Source organism: Eleutherodactylus coqui, chromosome 3 (assembly GCF_035609145.1).
Source record: "Eleutherodactylus coqui strain aEleCoq1 chromosome 3, aEleCoq1.hap1, whole genome shotgun sequence".
Taxonomy (NCBI): domain Eukaryota; kingdom Metazoa; phylum Chordata; class Amphibia; order Anura; family Eleutherodactylidae; genus Eleutherodactylus; species Eleutherodactylus coqui.
The window spans coordinates 15,486,537-15,514,522 of NC_089839.1; the positions used below are offsets into that span (position 1 = coordinate 15,486,537).

Sequence of the window (27,986 nt, forward strand, 5' to 3'; positions counted from 1 at the left end):
CAGATAGACCTAAAGAACTGGACTGCACAGGAAAACAAAAAAGGATCAGTGTGGCTGCAGAGTGGAGAAGGTGGTCGAGTTTACTGTATGGAGGGGGAGAGAGGACAGTACATGCAGAGGATCTGGAATGAGGGGGAGAGAGGACAGCACACATGGTCCTGTGATTACTAGGGGAAGTAAAGAGGTCTGTACACTGAGGTCGATCTGGTATGAGGGAGAGGAAGAGAGCAGTACATACAGGGCTATGATGGCTGCTGGAAGGGGAACCCCATCCTTCATATATATATATATTACAAGTTTGTACACCATTCTTTTATTCAGAGATAGCAATTCCTTGGTATCCACTGATAATCAGCATTGTACCATTCAATTCTGATAAAAAAAATATATATTTTATAATGATTATTTATGTGCAACTGTTTTGCTTGTTAAATAGATAACTAAATAAATGGAAGGTGGTTTGGTATCTTTTCCGGAAAAAAAATTTAAAGACAAAAATAAATTTAGAGCTTTTAATTATAGGCTGAATTGCCCAGCCCTAGATATCCCCATATCATGGAGGCATTGTAAAGGGTAGATCACCTTAAAAGCATCTGAATTGCCTGCTGGTAACGAATCTAGTTTGGAGTTTTTCCTACCCGGCGGATCTCTTACATAAAACAGGTTATGACACATAAGCAAATAAGATACAAATTGTAAAACATCATATTAAATCAACTTCAATGTGTATAAAAAAGAAAATAACGTTAAAAGACATGATATACAAAATATCAAACATGTACAAATAGCTTTAGCATTAAAACCCTCAAAATATATAAACATTTGACTTTTAGTAAACATATGGGAATATACGATACGGCACTAGATGGCAGTACTTGTTCCAATCCCGAGCGTATTTCAGTTTACACTGGTGCTCAACTCTGCTCACTCGATGGATGAGAAGACCGGTGAGAAAGAATCCATAGAAGTAGGGCAAGAAGTCATTAAATCCTACAAGTGTTTAAAAAAAAAAATAAAAAAAAAAATCAACCAATCACCATCACACTACAAATAACGTCCCCGCCCAATAGAGCTCAGCTATTATGGGGCCGGCAAATACAAGACTGCTTTGATTTGTAGTTAATCCAGGTGAAACTTTTGAACATTCATGTTTATTAGGTTACCAAGTGGCAGCTTGAGAATAGGACTAATAACTGGCAGTGGAGAAGATGCAACACTCCGGGTTAAAGCAAGCAGGACGTGGCCAAATTTGTGGAAAACTCCTTTTATTTAATAAATTACATGATCAGCTTATGAAAACACTTTTTAAAAATCGAATCTCCTTTATTTATCCATCGCCGTCGCTGTATAAAGGCTTGTTTTTTGTGGGACAAGTTGTAGTTTTCAATGGTGCTATTTAATGTACTGAAAAACTCAAAAAAATTCTAAGTAGAGTAAAATGGAAAAAGAAAAAAAAAAAAAAAAAAGACATTCTGCCATCTTTCGTTGTTTCTACGGCGCACAAACTGCAACAAAAATGGCATGAAAACTTGATTCTAGGGTCAGTACGATTACTACGATACTAAACTTGTAGAGTGTTTTTTTTTTGCTGTACTACTTTTATATTTTTTTCAAAGACATTTAATTTTTTTTTAAATTACTTTCTGCCGCCATCTTCTGTGCGCAATAACTTTATTTTTCCTTCGACGTAGATGTACAAGGGCTCATTTTTTGTGAGACATCCTGTTAGTTTACGTTGGTACCATTTTGGAATACATACAACTTTGATTGCTTTTTATTGCATTTTTTCTGGGTGACAGGGTGACCGAAAAAGTGGCGTTCTTTATTTTCGGACTACGTTCACTGTGCGGGGTAAATAATGCGCTACTTTGATAGATCAGACTTTTACAGACGCGACGATATCAAATATGTATTTTTGTTTTATGATTTTTCTTAATTATAGATATGGCTAAAGGGGGGCGATTTAAAACTATTACTAATTGTTAAAAAAAAAAAAGCTGTACAAAAACTTTATTGATATTTTTTTTTTTTTTAGCCCCCATAGGGACCACAGCTAGCGATGCTTTGATCGCACCTGCAGTATGATATAATGCCACAGCATTACAATCAGACTGCAATCCGACAGGCAGTCTATTAAGCTACTCCACGGGTACACAAATATATTATGAGTGCTGTGGCCGGTTTTTGGTTCGGCTTCTACTGTACGTTGCAGCCGTGGTTTAACGTGTACCTGTACAGTTCTATTGGGAAGTGCTGACCTATTTTAAACCTTTTTTTCCCTGCAAATATTGTGAAGTTTTGGCTGCCTTCACCTGGTTGTGCACACCTACCGCCCATTTACCTTCTATCCCTCCTACTGGACCATATAAATGGTATCCTACATTCCCTGGTTTTATTTGCAAGCTTAGCCCCAAGAGAGGAGCTTTCTGAGAGGTAGGTACCCAACTTTCCCAAGTTGAGATTTACCACCCGATATTAGTGTTAGGACCCATCTGAAAGCTTGGTCACCTGGACGTTGGTAGATGGGCCAATGTAACTTCGTCAAATTATATACCAAGAACCTTGCATTGTTTAATGTGGTTAGAGTATTGGATTATAGGTATGTATACCTCTGATAGTACATATATTATGAGTCACTCTAGTAACACCTGAGACCTCCTGTGAAAAGGAACTTGCCCATTGCCATTTGGAGGGCTGGGCAGGAGGGGTGCCAGTAGTCCGTTCTACAGCTGCCTGCCACGATGAAATACAGTTGGGACAAAAGTGCCCAGGTAGCCATTGAAAAAACAAAAAAGGAAAAAAAAAACAAAACTAAGCGCAGCACCCAATCACCACCTCACTCAGAGCTGCTAACTAGAGTTGAGCGAACATACTCTGCCGAGCTTGATGCTTGTTCGAGTATTAGTGTACTCGATGGTGCTCGTTACTCGAACGAGCATCAAGCCGTGTTCGACCCCGCCCCAGTTTTTAGCTCCTCCCTGCTGGGAGAGGGAGACGACCCTAGAAGGAGAAAAAAAAAAGGATTGGCATCTGGCGTCCCACATACAAAAATGCTCGAGTCTCCCATTGTAGTCATTGGGGTTTGTTACTCCAGTAGAGCTCTCGAATTTTACGAAAAGCTCGACTCAAATAACGCGGACCCGAGCGTTTGGGTGCTCGCTCATCTCTACTGCTAACCTATTCTATACCCTCCTGTGTGAATCAAGGAGGGCTGTGAAAAACAAAACAATAAAAAAAAAAAAAGGTCAGTCCTCTAGCAGAGACTGACTGCCACAAGGAGTTTGGGCTGCATAAGCAACCGCTGAGGGAAGGCCTGCTACTAACTCCAGGACCTAAAGCGGAGCCTCTCCGACAGAAAAAAAGGATCTTTCTGCAACGGGTTAGCCTGCTCCCCCTCAGAACGGTATACTCTTATGACACACTAGCTAGGATATCATAGGTGATGAGGGAGGAGAGAGGCAAAGGCCAGAACCTCCCTGGGGAAAAGAAATACCCCCTGCCCCATCCTAAAATAATTGGGGAACATGGGTATAAAATACTTAACTCGTTATAGAGGGTAGGAAATACATACCCTCACCACAAGAAGGAGGCTCTACAGTTCAAGCCCCTATACTTGCCTGCCTTTAATGAGGAAGAGTGTTACGAATTGAACATGGCACCTTTTCTTCTAAGCTTAGGGCAGTCAACAGAACGGTTAACTTCATTCTGTTCGCCCTCCTCGGTTGGGTAACAAGGAAAGTCCTGCCTCTGTGTAATCCCCGAATCAAAGAGGTTTTTGAAGACCGGCTACAGACAGGTCTGCCTCCTATGGATACTAAGTTAAAATTAAACTAGTTGGCTTGGTAGCTGTAGGAGGGGTATAGCTAGTAGGAGGAGCTCATTTCTGCTTAGTGTCCACCTCCTAGTGGCAGTATCTATACTCGCACTCTTCAGCCATGTCCCCAATGATATGGACTACAGAGCAAGAATTAGAGAAATAATCGTGCTTTCTTGAAAGCCAGTATACTTCCTTTATACAGCACTGTGCATAGACATTATGTAATTTACAACTTAAGGATCTTTAATATGGCCCGGTTATCAAGCACAAATGTTCACCTGCCTGATCAGACCTTGTAAATATGTGAAAGATCAGCCTGCAAATGAGCAATACTCTCTTTAGCTGATCAGCTCTTTTATGTCAGTATATAAATGCTAGTTGGTCAGCTGTACATACCCCCTGAAAATGGGGAAACGTGCATCTGACTAATGGTAGCTGTCTGGGGAAGAAGGGCCATAGTCAGTCACTATACAGCCGATTCTCCATCTGTGTAAAAGCTAACAAGCATTAACCGGCATGCTCGTTGATGGTCAGCGCTCATTACTACAGGCAGATTTTCTGCCCTGCAGAAAGACTCTTACCAACACGATTTAGGGCAGTGTCGAAGGTCTCATTCGGAACCTATGTCCTGCAAATTGCGGCAAAATGCTGGATGGAAATAGATCCCCATTATAGTCAATCGGGGGCTGTTTAGTTCCGTCATAAGGCGGAACAGTTAGTCGGGGGTGGAGGGTGAAATTTTCCCGCCCCTGAATGGAGCAGGAAAACTAAATCTCCTAACACTGATGTGAATGAGCCCTAAATCTGTAGCAGGAAATTTAGACTGGATTAAAAGTAATGGTCTTCTCAAACAGGTGGCCTTTTGGAGAGATTTCACAGTATATGTAAGAAACATCTGAGACTGAAACTACTTACCACAAGGTAGACACCAGGCCCAGGCCATGATAATATCACCCAAGTAGTTTGGATGCCGAACAAAACCCCACCAACCAGAAATGAGGAGTTGAGAGCCGCATGATGTTTGGATGCTCTTCAGGTCTGTAGAGACAGAAAAGCTTATAAAGCACAACTGTCCAGAAACCAGAAAAAAAAACAAAGATTTATAAGCTTTTACAGCGAGATTTACTTACATGAAAGTCTGGGGTCCTGTGGATTCTTCCTAAAGGCATTTTTCTGGTTATTTGCCCCTCGGAAGATGATGTAACCAAAAGCTTAAAAAAAATAATCAAAAAAACACAAAACATAAACCTTTAATAGAAAGACCATCTTATATGCAACACACTGAAATGTTACACTTCTGTAAAGCATTTTCCCAAGCAGTCATATATGTTATACAACATGTATATGCTTGTAATGCTGGAAGCATCCTATGTTTAGAATGAAAGCACAGGTGGCTTCAGAGCTGTAGTTCTCCCATATTTAGCGTCCACATTTCTTTCTCGACATTAGTACTCACAATACAACTTTCTCATTACACTTTATAACAATACTGTATGCTGCCAAACAGGCAGAGAACACAGATGGCGCACATGAGAACATGTGACAACTGTAAATCTGTGTTCTTATAAACATACTCAACACTTCCAAGAACTGTACGATCACATATGTCATGCTGCAGCCATAGATCATGTAGTTGACATTTATGAGCAACATCAGTCCTTCACTTTTTGGTTGAGTACACTGGTAACTGTAGCGCATGGGAATATGTAAACATGAGGAGCAATGTCTTGCTTTATGAACGCTGGATGCAGCAGGGTCAGAGGATCATTTGTAGACAAAACTCTCTTCACTTTTTAGAACTGCAGTAAGCAAAAGACAGTTTGATTTGGTCACAAAGCTCCTAAAACTATTTAAGGAAAGTTTGGAGTAATTTCAAACTTACTATTCAATGTCACAATGAATCCAAGAAGTGCCCAAGAAATCTCCACTGGATGCTTGACTAAGTACGCAGCTTGCAGAGTGTAGGCAAATGGAACCCACACCAGGTTACCAAATGCTAGCATAAAGCCAAACCCGTCATGGGCAATATCCAGAGAGGTTAACATACCTTCCTAAAAACAAACAGAACAGGTTGGAGTTATTGGCAGGTTTTAGTGTCATCTACATATTTTAAAGTACACGAGCAATGAAAGCATCAAATGAGAAAACAATTTATCCCGCTTCCCAACAAAATAGGTTTCCCATTACACACAGTTTTCTTTCAAACCAAGAGGTCATTAAACGTTTCCCCGACTACTGATAAAATACAATTCCGTCAGAATTACATAAAATGACCAGCTACATTTGTTTCATTTTTGCCTCTGCGTTACTGTAGTTATAACAATGTTTATTCACCAACACGGCTGTAGACGGCCAATTTATGAGGGTAGGGCTAACAATTTCAGCACTATTTGGGGGCACTCACACGTTACTGTGCAACTTATTTGGAAGTGGAGATATACAAGGAAAAAACAAAACAAAACAAAAAAAAAACACGTTTGCTGCATTGTTTTTATGCCTTCCACACCTCTCTAGCTCAAGTTATTTAGGCCATACTGATAACTGATAAGTTTAGATTTTTAGTTTTAATGCTAACATACTTTTAGCATAAAATTCTTGCGTGTATTTTTGTAAATGTGATTCATGGCAGAAATCCAATGCTTACACTACAATTTCTGCCATGGATGTGCCAGTAAACGAGGTAAGCACAAGGATTACCCCATTATCATCTAACAGGGATAATGCTTGACTTTTCCAATGGAAATAAGTAACCTGCCATTTATTTCTGTGAAGGCCCCATATTCCCAACAGGAAGCTTTCTAGGAGAACAAATCTGCAGAAATAACATTCACATGCGTTGGATGCGGACGGTCATCAGATTTTGGCATGGAATCAGTGTTTCATGTCCTGTTGGAAGTTTAAGTATAAGGCAATCATTGGTTTACTTTGCTTTTCGTAGACAAACGGATTCCATTAATGGAAGTATGTCAGCAACCTTTAGCCATACAAGCTAAGCCTATGGGCTGAAAGCAGCAGACCTGCTGAGTCTTATACCAAACCTTCCCGGTCAGCACTGAAAGCCACTGCTGAATGTATTGAGTGATGCACAAAGTAGTCCGCCTATTCTAATCTTAGTGCACAGCTCAAGGCACTGCAGCAGCGGCTTTCAGCTCCAACACTTAGGACAAGACGGGAAAGACTTACCTCCCCGGACTCAGCCGTTTAGCTACTTTCAGCCCATAAGTTTAGCTTAATAGGACCAAAAGTAGCTGACATTATAAGGGGGGAGTGGAGCTACCAAACCCAGACCTCTACCATAAAGCCACTATTTGCAATTTTGTTCTTGACTTTTCATCATATTAACACAAAATTATGGGTTGCAATAGAACAGGTCTCTAATCCCTTTCAGAAAAGACAAGTTTTGGATCAAATAGAGGAAATTGGGAACAAATCGGGGCCTCAGTTTTAGGCAGCCAGCAAATGAACGGGTTGGATTCTGCATGCAGGATCCCACAATGGAATCCGACCCTGTGCCTGGCCGGTGACCTCGCGTACCTGTTCAAAATCTGTACTGCAGATCTGGCCGGCGCACACGCGCAGTACAGATTTTGCTGTGCCATCGCTAGGCGATGACGCACATCCTGCGACCTTTTCACAATGAGGATTGTGCAAATGCCAAGGGTCGGACAGCTTTCATTGACTTCAATGGAAGCCATCCGCACCGAGTCAGCCTAAAAATAGAGCATTTTTTCATTGCATGCTATGGGCGGTATTTATTGTGGAATCCGGAGGCGGATGTCTGCTCTGGATTCCGCAATGCAAATCCGCCCGTGTGCAGGTAAGCCTTAATGACAATCCTATTGAGTGTTTGGAGGTGAATGAGTAGGAGGGGTCAACTAGCAACGATACCAGACCCCAATGACCCAGATAGTGACTCACACACACACACACACAGACACACACACACACAGACACACACACACACACAGACACACACAGACACACACAGACACACACACACACACACACACACACACACACAGACACACACACAGACACACACACAGACACACACACAGACACACACACAGACACACACACAGACACACACACAGACACACACACAGACACACACACAGACACACACACAGACACACACACAGACACACACAATTTCTCCCGATGGTGCAATTCCCTAGGGTGAGGAACATGATGGGCCCACTGGGATTAAGAGCTCTCTCAGATCTAGGTGGGGAACATGATGGGCCCACTGGGATTAATAGCCCTCTCGGATCTAGGTGGGGACTTTGGTATCCCAGCTAGTGCTTGGTTACAATACTTCCAACTAAGAAGCTGTATCAATATCCTGGCCCAACTTCCTAGTTTGGTTAAGGAGCCCACCCCCTTTGAAAAAAAATGTGTATATCAGAAACCCCTACACATGTGATTTCTAAAGTCTATGGACTGCTACTGTTATCTGGCATGCGAGGGAGTCCGTGCCAGACTGGAGTGGGGCCTGGGAGAGTGCACTGGGTAGGTCTTTCTCTGGACCAAATTATTCATAAAATATCAAATATCTAACAGATTGCAAAAGCTTAATTATAAAATAACACCACAATGGTACAAAACTCCCACTAAAATCCATAAAATTTTCCCATCAATATCAGATCAATATTGGAGATGCTCAGCTTTAACGGGTTCAATGTTGCACTTAGGGGCTCCTACCCACTAGCGTTTTTTTAACGCTGCAATATTAGTGCGTAGGAGCCCTTATGGTAGGAATACTCACTTATACGTCCTCTGGCAGGAAATCGCTAAATTGTATAACAAATTATGTAAATCTTCAATAGGCCTCGCCCCAGAGATGGTACTGCTATCTATGTTCCCGGGATCAATCTCCAGATTTAAAAAGGGACTTTTACGCCACTTTGTAATGGCCACGAGACAGGTTATCCCCAGATTCTGGATGCAGTATAGCTTTCCCAATTATCCCATAGGTAGAGGCACTGGATCACCAAAGTGACATGAAGGAGTTTAGAAGCTCGGATCAAGATGAGGACTTGGGCGAGTTCCTCCCCACGTGGTCAATCTGGATAGACTTTATGGGCTCATCCTCTTTCTCCGATTGGTTATTAAACAGCTCTGATACAGAGGGGCTGTGCTGGGCGAGGGCCGCTTCTGATGGGTATACCAAATCTACTGCTCTTATCCTTCCCTCCTTTCTCCTCTAATACCTTACTAACTTTCTCCTCCACATTGCCGTACTATTTCTTTCGCTTATTTTGTGCATAAAGAGTTTAGAAGAGAATTTTCAAGTGGTGTCTCTTATACGTGGAACCAATATGACGTGTTATGAATACTTCCATTTAATGGTAATATGTAAACTGTCTGGAATGTGCCAGACGGAGATAATCATAAGAGACAACACAGGATTTGTTTTGTTGTATGGCTTTGTGAAACTTAAAAATTTGAGAGAAGCCATTATTGTACTACAATAGACGAGACAATGTGGAAAGCGACATTACAGTTATTGGGTCTCCCTGGGAAAACCGTTGAACTCCGGTCTCAACAACAACCTTTTAAAAATCATAAAAGTAGCTGACATACTTTAGGCAGCGTACAAACGAAAGTAATAGATATACTCAGACTTATTTCTTCTACGGTAAACATTTATATACCCCAATAAATTATTCATCGACTCGTGTCCCATTACATTTTGTGTAATCTATTTTCCTAGTTTTACAGCGACATCAACTACAGAAGCATTATTTATGGCTTTGTACTGAGAAAGACCCGTTACCTGATTCCAAAGAGCGTGGAGAACATACAATAGTTGGAAAGAGTTTACCAAGATCATTGATGCTGATGGGCTCTCAAGGTGCTGAATTTTCATTTCAGCCAAAAGCATTATGAAATTGATGAAAACCTGGAAATAGAGAAAAACAAAAACTAAGTTTACACAGCACCACTGGTTAAAGTGTATCCCATTTCAGAAAAATAAATTACAAGAGGAAGCCCTTTCTTACAGTTGTAAATCTGCTACAATACATCTATTCATCCATCCCTTGTGGGGATGAAGAGGACAGCTGTTGAGAGAATAGAACTACATTTCCCAGCTCATCTTGGGGCAGCGAGCTGGAGCCAGTTAAGGGCCAGTTTTAAAATAACTGCCAGATTTGGAGTGGGTCATCAACCAGGAGAGACATCTAGAGCTAAAATTAGGAAACCATCCAACTTGGTAGCTGACAGTAAAGAGGAGGGCTGAGACAAAGTGCAAGTCATCAATTCCAGATGGTCTGCTAAGAGGAAGCTCATCTCAGTCTGGTGGTCAGAAAAGGATCCCACCACACTCCTTTTCTCTGAACTAACTTCTAAGATTTGCTGCACCATGTCATGTATGTGAGAAGCTGAGCTGGGCCAGGTTTCCCCAGAGTCAAGAAACCCTCTGCAAACTTTAGAAGCTCCTGTCAAGTCTCAGATGAAGGCACTTCACTAGTGAATATCAAAACCCCCATCCCATTAGAGACTTAGGCCCAATGCATATGGCTGGATTTGCATTGAATATTTGTCATAGCATGCAATGGAAAAGCAGGTTTCCATGCCCACAAGCAGAAGTCAATTGCGATTTTCCACTCACGGGGGGGGGATGATGAAAATAAATCACAGCATGCTTTATTTTGAGCCAGATTCTATGCGGACGGCTTCCATTGAAGTCAATGGAAGCCATCTGTCCCACGGCCCTTCTGCAATCATTATTGCGAAAAGGCTACAGGATTCGTGTCGTCGCCTAGCGACGGCACGATCACGTCTGTACTGCGCATGTGCACCAGCCAGCAGAGACAATAGAATAGAATCCAGACAGGTAATCAGGGGCGGTGAGGCTGGGCACCGGGTCAGGATCCCGCATGCGAAATTCGATGCGGTCGTGTGCATTCAGCCTTGAGTAATTTTATACACTCTCACAAAATTCTGCAGAACAGCCCTAGATCAATGTGGACTAGGAGCATCTGAAACCAGAGATAGGGTTACCAACTTCCCTTCTTCCCCTTACTGTACAATTTAGCCAAAAACAATCTTTTTTTTTAAAGGGGTAGACCAAGTTTTTCTCTATCCAATTAAGGGATAACTAGCTGATTAGTGGGGGTCCAACTACTCCCCATCCCAAGAACAATGTCCAGTGCATCCAGGAATGAATAGAGAGGTGGTCACACATGTGCACTGCTGCTCTAATCATTTCAATGGGATTGCCAAAAGAAGTTCAAGTGCTCCTTTGGGTTAAGGAAGACCAAAATGAATGATAAAGTAATAAACCCGTAGCTTAGAATAGTGCTCTGAATAAATTTTGAACTGTAAAATGACAATTATCATATCAACCTGCACAAGCATATTAGGTGTCAAAAAAAAAAAAAAAAAAAAAAAATCTACAGATGCATGCCAGAAGGCATGAACAAGGAGTAAGGACCCCATTGTAGTCAATAGGGTCCACCCACTGCCATGCGATTAGATGGTAGGATGGATCCAGCTGTCAGTTTGCCTGCTTCCATGATGGAACAGGAAGACTAACAAAAAAAACAACAAACACAAAAACCAAAAATCATATGTGGGCGGAGCCTCATTATGCAAGATGAAAACAAAAACCTTACCCAGCCAATCAATGCTGCATGAACTGCACTGAAATGTTTCAGGTCCAACTTGCCAATATGAGGGTTTAATTCTCTGCCCATAAAAAAAGTGTAGATGAAATTCCCTGCAAAATAGATAAAAAAGCAAAAAGGTTTAAACACACGATGTTACTCTGAAATGAAAGTGTTAATAACAAAAGGGCACTACTCTCTAGAAATCAATAACATTGCTGAAACCTCGCCATCTCTCATTGTGTACATTCACACCCACCTAAGAAATATTTGTAGCGATCCAAGGTGCAAGTCCTAAGGGCATTCATACGAAAAATGTATTCAATGAAGCACAGAATACCTACCACCGGATTTTCCTGCTGTAGACAGTTCTTCTTGTGAGGCTCTCCTTGAGCGTACAAACACATACACACTTAAAATCAAGGAAAGGAGAGTGGCAGAGGCGGCAAATTGATGAAGGTAATCATATATGTAAATAAGGCTGATCCTGTAGTACAACAACACAGCTACCAGTACGCCAATCATAAACAGTGCAAAAAGTCCTAGAAGAGAGAACAAAACTTGTTAATTTTATTAGCATAATACATACAAAACTAGAAACATGCTTCACATCAAAACAATAGCAGCACTGCTGCGCACAGCATAGCATTCATGTATTAAACTGCTTTAGTAAAAATGGAAGCCGAGTGCCGATTGGTTGCTATAAGCAATAAGGCCAGATTGCTGCTGTACATTTTTAATAGCAGATGCGCATTATTTTCTTTATCATTCTAATCTCTAATGTTGGAAACATACCATTGATCCTATAGCTCAGCCTCTTCCCATTTGCAAGCAGAACGCCATGTGCAATCTAAACCAGGAGGAAAAAAAAAGTTAATTTTCATCCTGAGACCAAGAATTATTTTCTGAACAACATGTGGAGCTATACAAGGTGTATTGTGTGCAGACATACAGAAAAAAAGTTATTTTGTCCAGATGTGAGAATTACCGTCTTCACCCTGCACTGCTCTGAAGTGCTTTCATCAGGCGGGGATTTAACCCCTTCATGAGGCGGCCCTCCCCCCCCTCCATTTTACTTTTTTCCTCCCCCCTTTAAAAAAATAATAACTCCTTTATTTATCCATCGACGTCGCTGTATGAAGGCTTGCTTTTTGCGGGACGAGTTGTAGTTTTTAATGGTGCCATTTAATGCACCATATAATGTACTGCAAAACTTTTTAAAAATTATAAGTGGACTAAAAGGGAAAAAAAAAAAAAAAAGACATTCCACCATCTTTCAGTGCGTCCTGTTTCTACGGCGCACAAACTGCAACAAAAACGACATGATAACTTTACTCTATGGGTCAGTACGATTACTACGATACCAAATTTGTATACTTTTTTTTCAACATATTTAATTTTTTTCAATTATTTTCTGCCGTCATCTTGTGCGCGCAATAATTTTTTTATTTTTCCGTTGACGTAGTTGTGTGAGGGCTCATTTTTTGCGGGATGTCGCGTAGTTTCCGTTAGTACCAATTCAGAATGCATACGACTTGATCGCTTTTTATTGCGTTTTTTCTGGGAGACAGGGTAACTGAAAAACTGCATTTCTGGCGGTCTTTATTTTTATTTTTTTCCGGACGACGTTCACCATGCGGGAAAAATAATACACTACTTTGATAGATCGGACTTTAAGGCCTCATGTCCACGGGCAAAAGAAAAATTAAAATCCACAGCGGATTTTAACTCTTCTCCTGCCCACGGATCCGCATCCCATAGGGATGCATTGACCACCCGCGGGTAGATAAATACCCGCGGATGGTCAATAAAAGTGATTTTTTTAAAAATGGAGCATGAAAAAAAAACAAAAAAAAAAACGGGACCATGCTCCATTTTCGTGCGGGTTTCCCGCGGGCTTCTACTGAAGCCTATGGAAGCCGTCCGGATCCGCGGGAGACAAAAAAAAAAAAAACACAAAAAAACGGAATTTACTCACCTGCTCCGGATCTTCCCTTCGCCGCGGCTTCATCTTCTCTGCGTCGCGGCCGGATCTTTTTTCTTCGGGCCGGCGCATGCGCGGGGCACGTAACCGACGTGCCCTGCGCATCCGCCGAGCCGAAGAAAGCAGATCCGGCCGCAACGGAGAGAAGATGAAGCCGCGGCGAAGAGAAGATCTGGAGTGGGCGGGAGGTAAGTTTATTCTTATTTTTATGCCTCATGTCCGCGGGCAGGAGGGACCTGCTACGGATTCTCCATGGAGAATCCGTAGCGGGCCTGATTTTCCCCGTGGAGATGAGGCCTAACGGACACAGCAATACCAAATATGTATTTATTTTATGATATAGATTTTTTAATAATAGATATGGCAAAAGGGGGTGATTTAAACTTTTATAACTATTTTTTTTTTACAATTAATGAAACTTTGATTTTTTTTTTTAAATTTAAAGTCACTTTACGACCAGCGATGCTTTGATCTCTCCTGCAGTCTGACGTAATGCTATAGCATTACGTCATACTGCCATTTGACAGGCAGTCTTATCAAGCCTCCCCACAGGGATGGCTTGATAGGCAGTCTGCTAAGGCAGCCCTGGAGCCTCTCAAAAGGCCCCCGGCTTCCATGACACCTGCACGGCTCCCCCGATCTCCCCGCGGGGGGAGGGGCCGTGCGAGATGTTCGGGGAATTTAAATGCTGCTGTCAGAATTGACAGCTGCATTTAAAGGGTTAATAGTCGTGATCAGCTGAATGCGGCTATTGCCTGCGGGTGTCAGCTGTAGTGAACTCTGCATACATACCCTGATGCTCCAGGACATAAATGTACGTCCTGGAGCGGGAAGGGGTTAAAATCACTGCCTGCTGAAAGAGCTGTATCCGATTGGCAGCTGAGAGCTGCCTGTGATTGGCTGAACGCTGTGACCAATTTATATTTAAAGCCCTTCCACGAAAATAACTGCGGTATTGCAAACCCCATACAGAGAGCACAGGTGTATGCCAGCTGTGTGCTCCGTGAAGACAGCAGGAGTATACAGAAGACAAGCTTGTCTTCTGTACACCCCGCTCAGAGGGCAAAGTAATTGCTCAAAACTGTCAAACTGCCGTTTGAGCGATCACCTTGCCCTGTAAATGCACACAACAATCACTCAAAAGGCAAGTTTTGAGCGATAATCGTGTCTAAATGGGGTCTTACAGAGCAATTGTGTGGCTATGTTAAGTTCTTTACAATGCATGCACATGTTTGATCTCCACTTCAGAAACGTGCTGGCACCTCTGTTTAGAAGGCTTTGGTATGCAGACATATCGTGACCTGTTGAAATGAGGATTTGGTCTGTATTAGAATATAAAAGGTCATATCTTCTCAAGTTGAAGGATTAGAAGCTCTGAGTAGTATGGAAGTTTTAGGGACAGGATGAGGACATCTCATGCCTGTCGGTCTACTGGAGAAGATACTCCTCTAAATGAGGCGTCTGGTAATGTGTAGCTAATGGTGTGATGTAACTTGCTATCTTGATACCTGGTAATGTGATGTAAGCTGCAACCTTTATACTTTGTATATAGATATTATCCTTTGTATACAGAGCTAATAGTTTACAAATGAAGGAAAATTATTTAACACTAATGCTTCATTATTGAGTTTAAATAAATTCTTCTTATTGAACCTTTAATATTGTCGCACTCTTTAAAGTGTAATCTGGTCTTGCTCCTTGCAGCAATACAGTACCGCAGCAATTTTTCACTGCGAATGTCAAGGTACCTCATGCACGCTGTCATGCGTTGTCTAACATACTTTTTTTTCCTGTCCAGCTGTCATCTTTCTACATTGCATATAAATGCCGCACATACACAATATAATCGCATATGGAAAGTGCTTATTACGCACCCAAGGAGATCAACTATTGGGCAGTAAAATAGAACACGCCTTGTTTTTTTTTGCGTTAATTATATGCAAGTGTGAATGCAGCAATGAAAATCAATGTACTTTCATTGACTCCATTCACCACGTATCCTACACGCATATATCGTGTGCACAATATGTCATAAAATTACGCTCATAGGAGTCTGCCCAGAAAAGATTTTTTTTTCTTAAAATATACACAGTTGATGCATCAACAATCAAAAAAAATACTACACAGGGAAATGTTCCTTAACAGAGACTGTATATTACCCGTCCAATAGGAAGAAGGTGGAATAATGCAAGCAGCAGCATCCAGAGAGCAAAATATCCAAACACTGTAGAATCCCACAGGTCATTAAACGTCCAGTGAGGATAGAAATTCCAGAGAGATGCATCCTTGAGGGTGCACATATACATAAGATAGTACAGAAGAGGGGGCATAGAAAGCATCATGAAAGCCGCACCTAAAAAAAAAAAAAGTAATTTGTATTATGGTGCATTTGCTCATTTGTCAAAAGCAGCAGTTGCAAAACAAATAAGATAGCAAATGGGAATGTAGGCTACCTTTGTTGCTTTGTGTGTAAGAATTGCAGAAACATTGCCTTGTGCGAACAAGATTTAAAGAATCATGTACAGATCTTCATTCACAAGGCTGAATTATCACATTGTGTAAAACACCCATTTAAAACCAAAATTGGCAGTGGATTCCTTCTGGAGTTTGTAGAGAAAGGTTTCCCTGCTTCCCTTTATAGGATCAGACCTAATCTATATGTAGCAGTTCTCAAATTAAAACTATACCATATATTCACTTCTTATAGTGTGACCACAACCTCACACTGGATGGATATTTCCACAAGAGAATGAATGAAGTTGACTTACCTACCGCCCCTCCAAACTCTACAACAGGCTTCTCGAGAGGCACAATATTCTTAATGGGTTCTGGTTTCGATACAAATTCTTTCTGCCCTTCTTTTTGGTATTTTTCAGCAGATTCTACAGAGCATTCTTTTCTTTGGACATAACGCAAAACCTTTTCATTTCTTATTTGGGGTTCTTCCACTTTCTCCTGCCCAAAACAATAAAATAAAAGAAATCCAAAAAACCAAACCACTAGAATAGATTATTAAGCCCACTAAGAACACAGCCTAGCCTGGGATTAAAAATGGGCATTTGTGGCATTTACAATTTATAACCTATCCTCAGGATGTCATCAATAATTGATTGTCAGAGTTCGCCACTCAGGATCTCTGCCGATCAGCTGATCCTCCAGCCCATTCTCAGTGCAGCAGAGTAAGACATCCGCATAGATGGTCATGCCCAAAATTGTAAAAGAAAAGCTTCGCTCCCAATTGTTGGGCTAATTCTGCACACCGTAAAAAAGCATATAATAAGTTTAAGGACCATTGTGACTGTAAAAAGGCATCCAGGTGGCATAACACAACCCAGTCTTCCATTCCAACGTTCTAAAGGTCATAACTATGATTTTGCTGAGTGTGTTACATGTGGCTTGGGGAAGAGGAAAGGAGTTCTGGTTTTAATGCAACCATTTGGTTGTTACACTTACAGCAATGCCAAGTTTATATAACTTTTATTATGTCTTATTACTTTTTCATAATAAAATTTGAAAAACAACACTTACAAGACGAAGGAATCTTGTCTCCTCTTCTGCTTGAATGACTGGTGACTCTTCATGCTCTTTATGGAGATGGACATGTCTTGCAATGTCATCGTCACCATTTCTTGTCACGATATTAAAGTCTTGCAGCTTCTAAAAAGAAAAGTGGACTATTGTGAAGCTGTACAAGTGCAGACACAGTTTGCCAACAGACATCTGATCTGCTGTGCACTGTTTATGTGGGGATAACTGAAGGCGAATAAGCAAAATTCTCTGAGGACCCAGAAAACAGCTGCATAAGCAAACTAGGTATCATCTATATACGATAAGGAAATTGTATTCACTATTTGAAGTTTTATAAAATTTCCATAAATTCTCCATTATGATCAATCATTTCTGACTGAGGTGCATGAGTTAATCAGTCCTGGCTTAAGAACAGAATATTTGATCAATGGCATAATTATACACTGAAACATAATGCAAGTTAGTAACAAAAACAAAAAACACGCAAAAAGGGCTTTACCAGTGGAGTTAGGTGAACTTTTAAAATATCCCCCTTCCGGCTATCTCTGATAACTGGTGAGGACTTCTCAGCTGTCTTTGGGGTACGTCCCGGAGAGCGCCCTTGAGATTGTGTGCGCGCAGGTGAACGAGACCTTGTTCTGCTTCTACTTCTCCTTCTTGACGGGGAGGCAGAACTTTTCTTGGGTCGAAAAATATTCAAAGACTGTTGTAAGAAGAGAAAGCAGTCAATCATCAAAGCAAAATATAAAAAAAATATATATATATATTACAAAAATAACATAAGCACAATAATTGTTTAATGGAATATTTTTGGTCAAGACAGTTTACAGAATAGTTACATGGCTAGTTAAGACAGGGATTATGTACACTATGCTGACAAGGGTATTAGAACCCCCATCAATTCTGTGCTGTCAGATGAAGGGGATATGCAAATTGGACACGTAGCATTAGGTATAAAGGAGTGTATCAAACAGGTCCAGTATAGAAACCATCAAAATGTCACGAGGTGTAGAGTTGACACACTTCCAATGAGGTTTGATGGTGAAATGTTACCTGAGCAACCAATCCGTATGGGACATCGTAGCGCTTTTGGACCTATTAAAAGTAAACTGACGCCCAAGTTATTTGGACATGGAAACCATCTGGTAGGTGCGATGCCGCCACGTTCATGGAGGCCTCGTAGACTGACAGAACGTGGACAACGAAGCCTTGTACGAGCTGTGAAGGCACACACAAAATCTGCCCTTGCTCAGGAGGTCTCACAGGCCATTAGAACATCCATTAGCACCAGAACCATCTATCGGAAACTGCATGCGAAGGGTTACCATGGACGAGCGCCTGCACACAACATCACAGCAGAGAATGCACAGAGGCGCCTGCGATGGTTCTTGAGTGTCATTCTTGGACTGTAAGATCTTATTCACATGGGCGAGAATCTTGTGTGAGTTTTCCATTTTTAATGGACTTCTTCACATGGGCAACGATGGGAGAAAATAAACAAATTGCCGCATGTCCTATCTATGGCGTTCACTCAGAACGCTTCACCCACTGCTTTAAATGGGACTAGAGATGAGCGAGCATACTCGCTAAAGCAAACTACTCGAGCAAGTAGTGCCTTATGCGAGTACCTGCCCGCTCATCTTTAAAGATTCAGCTGCCGACAGGGGGAGAGTGGGGAGATCTCGCTCTCCCTCTCCCCCCCGCAACTCACCGCTCACCCGAACCGGGAGCCAAATCTTTAGAGACGAGCGGGCAGGTACTTGAATAAGGCACTACTCGCTCGAGTAGTTTGCCTTAGCGAGTATGCTCGCTCATCTCTAAATGGGACCTTTAAAGGCATCACATGGCACTGGCATACCGTGCAATATGAATGCGAGTGTGATGTTTCCCATTTAAATAAATGGGAAACACTTGCAATCCTCTGATGCGCATGAAACACTCGCCGGAGGATTGCAATTTCACAGAAGTGATGCGAAGTGTTTTCAAAGGCTGCCAAACACCATACTGAGAGATGTGAATAAAAATCAAATTTTATTGAAATAAAAGTGAGCCGTGCCTGCAGTTACAAGCACCGGCCACTACAGCGAGGTCGGCGCGGAGGCTTCCGCTGCTTCAGATCCGAACTCTGTATTTGCTGCGCTGACAGCATGCGACCGCTCAGCTAATCCGTCAGGGTCCCGAACAACGGACCCCAGCCGATCAACTATTGATGACCTATCTCAAGGATAGTTCATCTGTAGTATTTTCCACTGAAAACCCCTTTAATGAGAGAAGGTATACCTGGCATCGTGAAACAATACAATGTATCACACATCTAGATCTTGCACAAACTTGAATGAATTTTATTTATTTTTTTTTAAAGTAAGGGGAGGGATTAGAATATTTTAGCCCCATTTCACAAAAACATTGTTACACATCTGCTATACAGACATACTATGAAACAAGATGCATCAGTATTGCATCCATCAATATTATTGGCCATTTGACAAAAACGGAACACGTCCGCATGTATAGGAGTAGGCAACACTACTGACCTCAGAATTTCCTTAGACTTTTTGCTTATGTCTTATTCCATGGAGTTTCAACAAACATGTAAAGTTGGCTTTACACAGAATGGTAGCGTTAGAATAATTTCTCAATAGAGTGAATGTAAGGGTCCATTTAGACAGGACGAATATGGGGCAAACGATGCCCGACACTCGTCCCTGTGTGTCCTCGCTCCCGTACTGTTTCAGGGAAGCCAATACCGCTGGCTCACTCACATGGACGATGAGCTGATCGCTAATCGTTCAGTGTAAATAGCGGCTGTTCAGTACTGAACGGCCGCTATGTTAAGTCAATGGAGAGGGGCGGAGGAGAGAAATCTCCTGCAGCCTCCCCGCTGTGAGCCAGGGTTACTAGCTCCCGTGCAGCAGCACGAGAGCTAGCATGTGCGGGGACGAGTGTCAGGCATAGTTTGTCCGACATTCGCCCCATCTAAAAGGGCCGTAAGAGATACCGTAATTCTATGTAAACACAGCCACCAACAGGGTGAAGAGTGATAATTCTTTCACTAGTTGCTTCATATCAGCTCACCTAAAAATAATTGCTGGCTCATTAATGCTGTAAACAGGTAATCATTGTCTTAACTAGCCGATAGACTTTGCAGGGAGGTGTGCCTTTACGCGACTGGAAACATGAACAATTGCTCTGTGTAAAAGCATTCAAACAACATGTAAACCCGCAACAATAGTGAAACAAGCCTTGGGCACTTTCTTATTTATGACAAAGGTTTGCATTCAGTTCACTTCCCACTTCGTTGCATATTTATATACAGAGCTGCAGGTAAATGGTAGAACAGGATCAAGTTACAATGCTAGAATTGAGCCTCACCCGAATGTCACTTTCTTTAAGCTCCATGTCAGTTCCATCCTTAAACAGCACAGAATAAAGCTGCGTGGTGGAATCAAATGACACGATTTGTACTTCGAAGTAAAGAGTGCTCCCCGGCCATTTTGCCATGGCAGTGTCTCCATCACTGAATTTTCGGCCTGGCATTTTCAAAGCGTCTCTGTAATGAAAGTTACCAAAAACATAAATTCTGAAACACTGAAAAGGGGTTGTCCCATTTCTAGCTGTTTTTAAAAAGCAAAATAGTAGGAATTACATCGTTCATTATGGCCTAGACAATGGAAGCATTTTGTTATTTATCGCAGAGTGAGTGCCGTAAAAATAATTTAAAACCAAAGCCAGAATTGCTATTTTCCTGTTATCCGCCTCCCAAAAAGATGCAATAAAAAGCAATCCAAAAGTCACAACTCAAACCGGTACCAATAAAGACTACAACTCTTCTCGCATAAAACAAGACCTCACAGAGCTCCGTTGGCAGAAAAATAAAAAAGTTATCGATCTTAGAATGCAGATTCAATTGTCTTTCTTTAAAAAAAAAAAAAAAAGTTTACAAAAGGAGTGAAAAAAAACAAAACAAACAAAAAAAACTATATTAGGCCTCATGTCCACGGGATAATTGTTATTTAAAATCCGCAGCGTTTTTCCCGCACGCGGATCCGCGCCCCATAGGGATGCATTGGACACCTGCAGGTAGTTAAAAACCTGCGGATGTCATTTTCCCCTTCAGGCGCGGATTGCATGTGCGGGGGGAAAAAACCGCGATATGCTCCATGTCGGCGTGCCGAGCACATCCGCCGAGCCGAAGAAGGAATATCTGGCTGCGACGGAGGGCAGGCCCGCAGCGTCCGGACAGGTAAATCTTTTTTAGCATCATGTCCGCGGGAAAGGAGAGACCCGCTGCAGGATTCTCCATGAAGAATCCGCGGCGGGCCTCATTTTCCCCGTGAACATGAGGCCTAAACTTAGTATTAAAGTAATAATGCTCATCCAGGTAAACGCTGATTTACACACAATTATCGCTCAAAAAGCCGTCGTTTGGATGAATTTGAGCGATCATCTTTGTGTATAAAGGTGTGCCCATCGTGCACTCTTTGTCGATCGCTGACTTCAGCTCAGCATAAAAACAGTCTTTCCTGATAAGAGGAATCGCACACCGAGTTCTCCCAGGGCAGCGCTGATAATAGTTATTAGCCAGCAGCCTGTGGGAAAACAAAGAACATGTATTTAAAGAACAGATCACCTGCTGTTCTGTAAATACAAGGGGCTGCTAAGTCTTTGTGTTCTTTTTTTTGTTTCTATGGTAACGAATGTTACATCACATGAAAGCCTTATGTGTCTAATATACGTTTTCAAAATGTTGTGTTTGTAGCTTATGGCAACAGTGATCTCGGCATGCGGGAAAACAAAAAGGCGGAGTCTAAGGCGATATTCACAGCAAATGAGAGCAGAGAAGTGATACAATTCTTGTTTCTGCAAGTAAAGTCCACGAAGGATGTTCATGGTGATAAGTCGCAGACATTGGGGGATCAATGCCCTTCATATTCTACAGTTAAGAACTGGGTTGCCAAATTTAAAACGGGCCACTTCAGCACCAATGATGAGGAACGTCCTGGACGACAGAGAGAGGTTGTTGTTCCGGAGATCGTCGATGCTGCGCAAAACCTCATACTGGAGAATCGGCCAATGTCAGGTGCAGCAATAGCCGACAGCATGGGGATTTCTGGTGAACGTGTTTGGGTCAATATTAGAGATGAGCGAGCGTACTCGCTAAGGCAAACTACTCAAGCGGGTAATGCCTTATGCGAGTACCTGCCCACTCGTCTCCAAAGATTCAGGTGCCGGCGGGGGAGAGCGGGGAGGAATCTCTCTCACCCCCCCCCCCCCCCACAACTTACCGCTCACCCGCCGAATCGTTAGAGACGAGCGGGCAGGTACTCGAATAAGGGAGTAGTTTGCCTTAGCGAGTATGCTCGCTCATCTCTAGTCATTATCCATGAACATTCGAACATGAAGAAGCTATCTGTAAAGTGGGTCCCCAAATGTTTGACAACAGATCAGAAAACCATGTGAGTGAAGACTTCACGGTCCATTTGTCAGCGTTTCCGGACTGATAAGAACTTCTTGGATCGATTGGTCACTATGGATGAGACCTGGATTTATTTGTATGACCCTGAAACCAAGGGGCAGTCAAAAGAGTGGAGGCACGGTGGTTCTCCTCGCCCAAAGAAGTGCAAGGTGTCCTGTAGAGATGAGCGAACGTACTCGTTTCGAGTAATTACTCGATCGAGTACCACCATTTTCGAGTACTTCAGTACCCGGGTGAAAAGATTCGGGGGGCGGCGCGGGGAACAGGGGGGAGCCCTCTTTCTCTCCCTCTCCCCCCCACTCCCCACTGCTACCCCCCGTGCCGCCACGGCGCCCCCCCCGAATTTTTTCGCCCGAGTACGGAAGTACTCGAAAATCGCGGTATTCGGGTGAAAAAGGGGCGTGGCCGAACACGTTCGCTCATCTCTAGTGTCCTGTTCTTTTTAGAACTGTGGTGCAAATATAATTGCCCATTTGTAGCCCTCCGTCATATATATTACTGACTAGACACTAATTCTCCAACTTCCCGGTGTCTTACAAACATGAAATTTGGCACGACCATTCTTTAGGTCCTAAATAGGAAGAGTAAAGGGATCACAACTCGATTATTTAATGCCAGTTGCAAAAGTAAGTGCACCCCTATGTAATGTAACTTCTCGGTATCGTACAAGTGTGAAATTTGGTGTGAGCAGTCTTTAGGTCCTAAATGAGGAGCGTGAGAAAGGTGGCACATTCTGCAGAGGGACATCCGTACAAGCAGCCTGAGGAGAATCTAACGCTCCTCTATGTGTATACACATTTTATTCCTCGGTTACTCTAAAGTAACCTTGACTTCATAAAATTTTCTGTGCAAACACCACGTAAACACCTGTGTCAAATTAACTCGGGCGAGGCCAAGTATATCATCTAGTCTTGTATATAATCGCTGCAGAATTCACACTTAGACACCCACTGCGAATTTCGCAGCAATGTGCATTCAAAGACATGCTGTAGTAAACGATTCTCTCTGCGCACGAGCGGAAATTATATGCAAATTTTTGCAAAATTGCATCATGTTCTATTCTGTGCAGAAATATCACAAAGACAGCTTCCATTGCATTCAATGGAAGCGGTCCGTCCCATGATATTTCACGCAGTGGGCACTGCAAAAGTACAGCGAGAATCTGCCTCACAGCCCAGCGCATCATGCGCAGCAGCTCACTGGATGAGACGCGCAGTGTATCCGGAGAGGCGAGTATAGGGTCTCTGAGGGGCGCCGGGTCTGATTTTGCTGCGATATTTGACAGGCGGAAGCTGACCCGGCCGTGGGCATGAGGTCTTAAAGCCATATCCAAACTTGTTGTTTTCAAGTTGGCAAAACAAATAGCGGAGGTAAAAAGTATATGTCGTGAAAAGCCATGCCCCTAACCCCTCCGCTGCCCACACCTTGGCACTCCACGAGAAAATTTTGCTTCAAAAAAGGGCCCTATGGCTGAAAAAGTTTTGGAACCACTGGTCTAGACATAGAGGGTGCCCCCTTGTTACCGTCCTGGGTATAAATAGACTGGTAATTATTAGGAAATTATAGTACCAGTGTTTCTGGGGGCACATCGCACACACAGTAGCTTGATTACCACACAAGACAAACACAGCTTGGCTCCTCCCACAGCAGTGACATCAGCAGAGATCCTTCAGCCCACCGGATCTCTGTGGTGGCGGTAGGTCGGTGTCTTCTGTCAGGACTACTGAGTTGTGTCTGACATAATAGCGGTTACGTTGTATTCTCATTTTGTTATTTTTGTCCTCCCATTTTCACACATATACTTACATACATACATACAAACAGACAAGTGGTTGTTAGTAGTTTGATGATGCTTTACATGTAAACGTTAAGAATCTGTAAGATTAAAAAAAAAGATGAACGTGAAGTCTCTCAGAACCCCCCCCCTCCCCCTGATTTTAGATTTCCAAGAGTTGCGTACCCCCCTTCCTGCTCTTTATTATGTAACATTACTAAACTATATAAAACTTGATTGTTAGGTTTTTTTACTCTCCCAGCAGAAACATCAGGACAGGTCCTTCATCCCACTGGATCTCTGTGGCGGAGGTCGGTCAGTGGGTTTGGTTAGGACTGCTGAGTTGTGTTTGACATAACAGCGGTTTAGTTGTATTCTCATTTTGTTATTTTTGTCCTCCCCTTTTCAAGAGCCCTAACTGTGTTGTTCTTCTGTCGGTCAGACTCTGTGTTTTATATATGTTGTAGGACCTTCAATGACATCACCAAGGAGTGGAACGATGACATCACCAGGGATGGAGCATAAGAATCACACACATATACTTACATACATACAAACAAACAGATAAGTGGTCGTTAGTAGTTTGATAATGGGAGAGATCTTTGTATTGTCCCCCGCTATAGTTATACATGGTTATTAATTAGTACGCCCCTCAACCATCTTTTTTTTCTAAAGTGAATAACCACGATTTTAATAACCTTTCTGGGTATTGTAGTCCGGCCATCATACTTATTACTTTAGTTGTCGTCTTTGTACCCACTCAACCTCTGATATGTCCTTCTTGCGTACCGGTGCCCAAAACTGTCCTAATATTCCATGTGTGGCCTGACCAGTGACTTGTAAAGAGGAAGAACAATGCTCCCCTAGACCTCATCTGATCCCTTCCATGATCCCATTTGCCTTGGCAGCAGCTGCCTGACACTGGTTGCTCCAATTAAGTTTACAGTTAACTAAAATTTCCAAGCCCTTTTTTCATGTCAGTGGGACACAGATACATAAGATCCGGTGACTCTTCCCGGTCCAGTATAGAACTAACCTCCAGTTAGAAGCTGATCAGATTGGTTTGACAAGAGCGACCCCTCACAAACCCATGCTGATACAGAGTCATACGTCTATTTTGCTTGGGGTCCTCCAGGACAGCATCTCTTATAAACCCTGCAAACAATTGATCCACAATGGCAGCTACACTTATCAGCCTGTAGTTTGGCAACGATTCTCTCTGTCTCAACCTTTGCTTTTATTTGCTTTACACAAAGGTTAAGAATCTGCAAGATAAAAAAAGTTATCTGTGGACCTGAAGTCTCTCAGAAACCCCCCTCCCCCTGATTTTACATTTCCAAGAGTTGCGTACCTCCCCCGTTCTCTCTTATTTAACATTACAAAACTATATAAAACTTGATTGCTATGTTTTTTAACCCTTTAAGGACACGGTCCCCCCACCACCAATTTTCCTTCCGCCTTTTAAAAAATCGTAACTATTTATCCATCGACGTAGCTGCAGGAGGGCTTGTTTTTTGCAGGACAAGTTGTATTTTTCAGATGGTGCTATTTAATGTACCGTATGATAAACAAAAAATTTTAAGTGGAGTAAAATGAAAAACATAAACAACCAAAATTCCACCATCTTTGGGTGCATCTTGTTTCTATGCCGCACAAACTGCAACAAAAATGACAATGACTTTATTCTAAAGACCAGTACGATTACTAGCGTGCACCTTGATCCCGAATACAAGGAAGAGCAGGCGCAGGCAGCCTAGACAGACACACACATACTAAACTCAGGCAACACTGAAAGAAAGGATCTCTACTAGGGGGCAGAGTCTAAAGGTTAGACTATGCTATCTGTGATAGGAGTCACAGGAGGTCTGATCCCCTAGGGCTATTAATGGGGAATTTGTAGAATATACTTCAAAGAGTGATATAGCAAATTACAATAAAGATGCCATCACTAGTTTCCCATTCTTATATGCGTACGTTAACCCTTTCCAATCCAATTTGTATCCTGGTTTTCCGAGGGGGCTTACTCTTTTTCTGCTCTTGCACAACGGCGCTATATACTGGCTAAAGTACTGCATGAGCTGACACGTTGGATAGGCTCCGACAGCAGATAGGCTGGCAATATACAGTAAAAGAACTCCGACGGACGTCTTCCAACATCGGAGCTGTACAGCCTTAACCCCTTCACGACCAATGACGTACCGGTACGTCATGGAGCCGCGGGGTATGTATGAAGAGAGGTTGCGTGGCAACCTCTCTTCATACACTGCGGGCGTCAGCTGTTTATAACAGCTGACACCCGCGGGCAATAGCCACGAGTGGCCGCGCGGCCGATCACAGCTATTAACCATTTAAATGCTGCTGTCAATTCTGTTCTGACAGCGGCATTTCGTTCGAGGGTCCTGCACGGCCCTCCCGCGGTGAGATCGGGGGAGCCGTGCAGGTGTCATGGCAGCCGGGGGCCTAATGAAAGGCCCCAGGGCTGCCTTAACAGACTGCCTATGAAGCCATGGGGTGGCTTGATAGACTGCCTGTCAAAAAGCAGTATGATGTAATGCTGTAGCATTACCTCACACTGCAGGAGCAATCAAAGCATCGCATTTTAAAGTCCCCCAGGGGGACTTCAATGTAATGTAAAAAAATAAAAAAATTTTAAAAAAATTTTAAAAAAAAACAATAGTTTTTTTAATTGAAAAAAAAAAGTTGTCAAAGTTTAAATCACCTCCCTTTTGCCATATCTTATTAAAAAAATCTAAATAAGTTAAAAATATGTATTTGGTATCGCCGCGTCCGTAAAAGTCCAAACTATCAAAGTAACGCATTATTTTTCCCGCACGGTGAACGTCATCCGAAAAAAAAAAATAAAGAACGCCAGAAATGCACTTTTTTAGTCACCCTGTCTCCCAGAAAAAACACAATAAAAAGCGATCAAAAAGTCGTATGTATTCCAAATTGGTACTATAAGAAACTACAGGACATCCCGCAAAAAATGAAAGCTTGCTCAACTACATCGACGGAAAAATAAAAACGTTATCGCGCGCGCAAAATGACCGCAGAAAATAATTGAAAAATTTTTTATGTCTTTGAAAAAAAAAAAAGGAGTATATATAGTAAAGAAAAAAACTATACAAGTTTGGTATCGTAGTAATCGTACCGACCCATAGAATAACGTTATCAGGTCATTTTTTGTTGCCGTTTGTGCCCCCCCCCCCCCGGCGACCTCACAGGTATAAAATGTTGAAATCCATCCTTTAAAAACACCCGTCCCGGCAGTCAGTTTTTGACACAGCTCACTAATCCAGCAACCAATCACAGAACACCAGCACCGGCTGTGGTCATGTGACCCGTTGTTGCCACAAGCAATGCTTTCTAGAGGGTTGCCCATAACAACAGACACCTGCTGCAGGACACAAACAAACACAAAGCCGTAAAGCGAGATTAGCAGAAGCTTATAGCACGAGTTGCAGCCCGTTCACCACCAGTCACATCCGCCGGTACCGGGGGAGAAACGCCGCGTTATATCCCCACAGAAATTACCTCAAAAAACCAACAAACACAACCGGCGCCCTAAATACCTCACAGAACAACACCGGAAGACGCCGCCATTACCCGCCCCCACAGCCGAACTTTCTCCCCTCCGCCCCGGGGCTTTACCTCGTCCCTTAGGTTGTCTGTCCGCTGTAGAGTAGCCGCCGCTCCGCCTCAGGGCAATGACAGGACGTCCCGCCTGTTTAACGGTTCCCTTCCCAGGGCTCAGCGACTTCGGAAAAGTAACACTGGGCGGGAAGGCAGCGGAT

At 42.6% G+C, this 27,986-nt stretch overlaps 1 protein-coding gene across 1 annotated transcript; it reads right to left on the minus strand.

Moving 5' to 3' along the window:
• Positions 1 to 498: 498 nt before the first annotated feature.
• On the minus strand, positions 499 to 27,975 carry LBR (lamin B receptor). The gene is made up of 14 exons (XM_066595171.1): positions 27,844 to 27,975; positions 20,315 to 20,492; positions 17,442 to 17,645; positions 16,943 to 17,071; positions 16,183 to 16,369; positions 15,574 to 15,767; positions 12,226 to 12,280; positions 11,775 to 11,972; positions 11,440 to 11,543; positions 9,597 to 9,722; positions 5,700 to 5,868; positions 4,948 to 5,028; positions 4,733 to 4,855; positions 499 to 990 (listed from the first exon to the last, which is right to left on the minus strand). Exons 2-14 carry the CDS (start codon positions 20,477 to 20,479, stop codon positions 830 to 832), a joined length of 1,896 nt encoding a protein of 631 aa, XP_066451268.1. The 5' UTR covers positions 20,480 to 20,492; positions 27,844 to 27,975; the 3' UTR covers positions 499 to 829.
• Between the last annotated feature and the right edge of the window lie 11 nt (positions 27,976 to 27,986).

What these genes read in the sequence shown, in the direction of transcription:
- LBR (XM_066595171.1), bottom strand. Translation starts at nt 20,479, where the DNA reads ATGCCAGGCCGAAAATTCAGTGATGGAGACACTGCCATGGCAAAATGG. An exon ending in ATGCAGCATTGATTGGCTGG is followed by an intron (nt 9,723 to 11,439) that starts GTAAGGTTTTTG and finishes CTCTATTTCCAG; the next exon opens with GTTTTCATCAATTTCATAAT. An exon ending in ACAGGACCCCAGACTTTCAT is followed by an intron (nt 4,856 to 4,947) that starts GTAAGTAAATCT and finishes CTGTCTCTACAG; the next exon opens with ACCTGAAGAGCATCCAAACA.